Genomic DNA, 6,000 nt, shown 5'->3' with positions numbered 1-6,000 from the left:
CGACTGACACTTCTTCGTATAGAATCTCCTTCTCTTTGTTTAATGGAACAGTTGGTGTAGTAGCAGTGAACCCAGTGGCAGAAGCAGAAACAGTTCTGGGAGCGGTCCCTATGCTCCTAGAGGCAGACTTTATAGCAAGAGCAGGGTTCCTTTCAATCAATACTCTTTTCAAAGGGGGGAGTTCCTTAGCAGACTTCAGGTTGAACTCCACAATAGGCTCGGCGGACCTGTGCGTTTCAGACTTCATCATTGTGGCAGCGACATTCCCAAACTTGACGTCAATATCGTCGAATCCTTGTCCAAACTTAATGACTGCCAAGTCAGGTAGCTCGCTCTTGCTAATAGCGAACTCCATTCCGGTGGCGAAAGAAAATATCAACTTTGGTGAAGACATTGTCCCTGTCATTTGAAAAAATTTCTGGGAGTCAGTGAAGTCCAATGCCTTGTAATTTCAACAAAAGTACTCAAGTTAACGCACTTGTCTTATGAATAGAGTATCCTTTGAAATTTATTCATGTGAACCTTGTTCCAAATTTTGTGATTTGTTTCGCTTTGAAAATTTGATGGAATTCCGTTTTGTCTAGAGTTTAAATGCAAGATTGTGAGAGTGAAATTTTAGTGTTAACTCGTTCACAACGAGTCAAGATCGAAGAGGAATAAAGCATAGGACCCGGTCTGGGATTTGAAAGGGGTAACTTCGCATCAGACTCGCTTCAATAGACCACTCCTAATCTACCACACCTATTGGGGGTGCATCCCACTAAACCCTAGGGATTACTGAACCCCTCTGCTTAAGGATGATTAAACAGATGGTCCTGGAATCCAAGAAGAGTTGACCATACTGACTCAAGAATGAAATGAGTACAGTATGTCAACGGAAGAACAGCAGTCTGGCCCACGATGGGCATGGACACACTGCCGATGTATGAAGACAAAACCACTTGATCAAAATGGAGAGAGGAACTAGTCCCCAGCGGAGTCGCCAGAAAATTGTCGGTCAACTTTTTCTTTCTTTTCGATTAGATTGATTTAGATTTATTTGAAAAATATGATATATGAAAATAATTTTTGAGATTTAATTTAAATATAAAAGATATATAGTTTGGGTTTTGAAAGTAGTATGTTTTAATTTTTGAAAAAATGAGACCAAATGGATCTCATTAGTCTGATAGTTTGCAAAATCGTGCCTGATACCGCAAATACTACACCTTCCCGAGAGATAAGTGTAGACCTCAGCGATAGACCCAATCCTGCAAACTAAGAGATTTGTGACATCCGTTTGGTCTGCGAACCTTTTATATATGACCGACAAGTTCCCCTATTTGATACAAAGATTAAATAGGGTTTATTTTACCTGGGTTTCAAGTTCCCTATAGAGGCAAGCCCCTATAGTTAATTACATCCCAAATGACGGGAGTCATTTGAGAAAACTCTCGATAATGATCAATGGTTCTAGTCTTCAAGAATTCAAGGTTCAGGTTTTCAAGGTATGACGTAGAAGGGCAAATAGCAAAGGCGAACGGGAGTGGGGTCGAGCGGTCTCGACTCAGAGAGGAGAGGCAAGACTGAAGTCGAGCGGCTTCGGTGCAGTGGAGGGCGAAGCAAGCATTTCAATCGGGCCTTCGATCCAGTCGCAGAGAGGCGAGGGGATTTGACGTGGGTGGAGGGATCGAGCAGGCGAGGAGTTTCTTCGGCGCAGATGGCGAGTGCGGCTGCGGCTTCGGTGCGAGAGACGGAGGCAGGAAGGAGGGATCGAGCAGAGAGCGGGAGACTAGGTTGCCTTCGTCGCAGGGAGGAGGGATCGAGCGGGGTCTTCCTGTTCGCAGAGGAGCGTCCGAGAGGGGTTTTCGATCGGGAGGAGGCGAGCGGGATCGAGCGGCGAGGAGTGGGTTTTCCTCGGTGCAATGAGGAGACGCGAGAAATGGCGGCGTCTTCGGCGTAGGAGCAGGGCGCTTCGGTGCGGGAGATCGCGAGTCGAGCAGGGGACTTAGTGCCGAAGGAAGGAATCAGGCGGGAGGAGGAATAGGCGCAGTGCAGAGAGGGGGAGAAGGCGAGCAGGAGTCCTTGCGCGATCGAGCGGGACCAACCTAAGTATAGCTAAAAATTTCAGAGCCGTTACGCGAAGAATTGAATGATTTCCTTTCAGGCACACAGCTTAAATGGAAAAGTTTAATGGGGGGAATTAAATGATAAATTTAAATTTAAATTTTGAATTTTGAAATTTCTGAGCTGAAGTGATTAGAATTAGTGAATTGAATAGCCCGTGCTTAATCCATATCGAGCCTGAATCGAACCCGGTCGGACCTGGGCGGAGTCCGGGCCCACACACCATTAATAAAAAAAAATGTGCATCGATTTTCGTGCAATTCGTGTGAGTGGAACCACAGCAATATGGGTGACTTTTCTAGCTAAAATCGACGTTCCGGAAGCGTCGGCGCGGTCCGTTTCGTCATCCGAGGTCGTTCGGACGAGTTCGTCTACGGGCGAGTCGATTCAAGTCAAAGTCGTGTGTGATGCAGTGAGTGCGTGAAATGCGGCGTTCGCGAGTAATCGAGCACAAAGGGTTCACCTAAGGCTGTTGATCCTATAGTCACTCAATTTCGGGCCCTCTACATGTTGGTCCTTAGCCCTTGCAACTAAAAGTTTAGTGTTTGTTGGAACCACTCATGCGAGTTCTTCACAAAAATGAGTCAAGAAGTGGCTTGAAGTTCTACGGGAAGTGGGCTCCATTACTAGTCTGCTAAGATGGTCAACCAGGAACTCCTAAGGCTAGATTATGGGTTATGGGAGTAGGAGACTAAGACCTCACAAAAATGAGGTCAACATGAGCCTAAAAAGCTCTATGAGATTATGAACATAGATGGAGTTTTTATGATTCCAAAGGATGTCACTTGGTCAGACAGGTCTGACCTTCCTTTGTAAGATTTCAAAAAGATAAACTTGAACTTTCGTAGAGTTTAAGCTTCACCAATCTCTCTTGAGAATTCGTTCTCTAATAGTTTTTTTTGTCTTCTTCTCCTTCTCCTTGCTCATTTATCTGAGAACTCTGAATCATTTATGCCCTTCGTCCAATCCTGGACTAAAAACTCTTCTTGGTCCTGTTCATGGTGGCTCCCGTTAGGATAACTTTTGCCTCTATAGTTCTCATCCTGATGCTTCTCGCCTATGGGAAAATTGGTGATTAAATCGGTCGAGCTAATTCAATACGTAAGTCAGACGGATTAATGCACCAAGTCAATGTAACAGGTGGACTTGACGGGCTTGCCGAGGTATATAATAGGCCCTAATAACGGGATTTTGGTCTTGTGATTCTTCAAATATCCATTAGATTATGGCCGCTCCAATAAAACTTGTGTATTTCACTGGGGGCTCATGGTGGACAATTATCGTATGTATTTAAAATTATATTATCTCAAATTTAAAAAAATAATAATACTAATTAAGAGAAAAAATCAAGTAATTAAATTTCAATTTTAAAAAATAAAAATAAAAATTTTCACTTACCTTCAACAAAAAATTCTCATCGGGCGGCGGGGGGGGGCGCTGCCTACCAACTGAGTTTAATGTTGATTACTTGCAGTAATTTTTTATTGGAATTTTTTAATGTTGATTACTTGCAGGAACTTTTTATTGGAATTTTTTTGCAGTATTTTTTAATGTTGATCCGGAACTGCCTACCAACTGAGGAGCTCAAAAAATTCTCGACTGTGGTGGACCAGTCTATGCAGGTTGGACCATTCGATTTGATTGGGATTTGACAAACTTGATCAACATTAAAAAGTTTAGATGGGTAAATAGCGATGGATGATAATGATAAGTAAATAGCGATGAATTCTGTAGCCCTTCGTTGGCGGTCCAGATCTCTACCACGTCAGCAAGAAAATAGAAGGAGCATTTACATTCATACCACCCAATTATTATGTATTGGCATGTCTAATGCCTAAAATTTGTTGTTGATATTTATACCACCAAAATCTTTAATATTAGATAAATGAAATGCACGTATGAAATTTTCATAAATAGATAACATGGCATGAATTTTACATAAAAATTGAAGCTTTGATGTAACAAATGTAAATACATAAGAAATGAATGGTATTTATGTAAATCTTCAAGATTAATAATAATAAAGGACAGGAATGTACTCTGCTATCGAGAACCGAAAACATGCTCTGGTAATAACTAATTGTTTTAAAATGCCAATTTTTGCAAGGATACCTTCTATTATTCTATAGATGAATAAGAAACATATAAATTAGATTCTATTTTCACCTTAATTTCGACAAACTTAGCATTTCTAATCACTAACTTAAGCATTCATTTTGCTGGCAATTACACATATACCATCCCAAATTTACAAATCAAGCATTCCCTTTCATACACTTTTCAAATTCTCAATTAAATATCAAATTTAATGATAAGTCCTAATCAATATTTTTCATTTTTATCAAATTCTGAATTGTCACATAAATGCATCGATTTGATAGCTTCAAAAAAATATATGTGTACGATTTATGAATATCATTTTTCTAACAGTGCCAAAAAAAATTATCTGGATGCTTCAATTATTAACATCACTTTCTTAGGTGCTTTGCATGTGGTTATCCCTTTCACCTAATACGAACAGCTTAAGTCAAGCCTTGTAGCAGAACTTCAGGTGTAGCGACAGTTCAATTGTTGATCTATCACATCCAAGCAGTTGACTGATGCCACAAATCACATCAGCGAACAGTTAAGATTCTCGAGGAGAAGTGGAATCGAAGGGAAAGGAAAAGAGGCATTTACATCTACGTACCGCCCAATTTATGTGCTTTTTTTAAATGCACATCATCCAATTCTTTCATTCCATATAAAAAAATATTTTTTTTAACTTTAACATATGAAATACATCTTTTTAATGTATATATACTGTGACATATATAATTTAAATTTTAAGTGCTAGATATGTATATTCATAGGAATTAATCGGCATGCGGGTAAATCTTCCAAAGAAAGATTTAAATTTAGGTGCCTGATATGAAATAAATAGGAATTAAGTGGTATGCAGGTAAATCTTCCAAAGAAAACAAGTTACAAAAGTACTAATGATATTAATGTTTTTTTTTTTCAGTGATTTTGCAACAATATAAACATTTTAGAAGCTTAATCATCAAAATTTTAAATAAAATAGTTCGTCTATTGCTGGAGTTAGTCCAGCCGAGCTCTGAGTCCCGCCTGACTCAAGCTCCACTCGTTTGACATAACATGAGCTGGAGCTCAAATGATGAGTTCAAGCTCAACTGACGGCACTAACAGCAGATTTGAGAGCAACGCTCAAGAGCTCAAGTTAAATTATCATGGGAAATCGCCGAAAAGGCAATCCAAGTCATCAATGGCAAGAGAGAATAAGAAGTGCCACACAGCTCACTGAAGAAGACATCGACAAGACCGGAATCAGGCTAATCGAGCCGGCTCAAAGACCTCACACTCGGTTTGAGCTTAACGAGCTCTGCTCACTTACAACCTAAATCTCCCCTAATCCCTAGTAAGCCAGCACAACCCAAACGGGGGAATGGGATTTTTAATTCCCATAAACGTCAATTTATTCCGACGATCTAACAGAATCAAACATCCAACTAATAAAATCAAGACGAAACAGTTGGGTCGACAATGGCGAAGAAAACAATTAAATCCATCGCTTACCTTCACCGGAATCCTCTGAATTCTCTTGGCGAGCTCCCTGAAATGCCGATCTCTTATCCTCTCCACCTCCTTGGGTAGGAAAGAAGGGAATTCACTCCCCGACACCCTAACCGAAGCCGCCGATCCTCTGCTGCTGACCATCGACATCCTCCGTCGCCGACCTCGCTCGCCGCTCTCTTTCCTTCTCGGGAAAGGAAAGCGGTTTGCAGAGCTTGAATAACTTATTCGTTTTATACGCCCATGGATCGTATTTATCTATTCCAATGTATTTACAAATATGACCCCAAAATTTAAATTAATTTATTTTTACGTTGCGAT

General features: G+C 40.5%; 1 protein-coding gene across 2 annotated transcripts in view; it reads right to left on the bottom strand.

The window, feature by feature from the left end:
- LOC110031976 (uncharacterized hydrolase YugF-like) overlaps positions 1-5,912 on the bottom strand; it is a 43,035-nt gene extending 37,123 nt beyond the window's left edge. The window contains exon 1 of one of the 2 annotated variants that reach the window (XM_020735448.1): positions 5,683-5,912. In XM_020735448.1, coding sequence (XP_020591107.1) covers positions 5,683-5,829 — 147 coding nt within the window. In that variant the 5' untranslated portion in view covers positions 5,830-5,912. The remainder of the gene's footprint in view (positions 1-5,682) is intronic. The other variant, XM_020735449.1, reaches the window with a different exon arrangement.
- Between the last annotated feature and the right edge of the window lie 88 nt (positions 5,913-6,000).

Source organism: Phalaenopsis equestris, unplaced genomic scaffold (genome assembly GCF_001263595.1).
Source record: "Phalaenopsis equestris unplaced genomic scaffold, ASM126359v1 Scaffold000873, whole genome shotgun sequence".
Lineage (NCBI taxonomy): Eukaryota > Viridiplantae > Streptophyta > Magnoliopsida > Asparagales > Orchidaceae > Phalaenopsis > Phalaenopsis equestris.
Note: the sequence above shows the minus strand (reverse complement) of the source record. Positions and strands in the feature narration are given on the sequence as shown.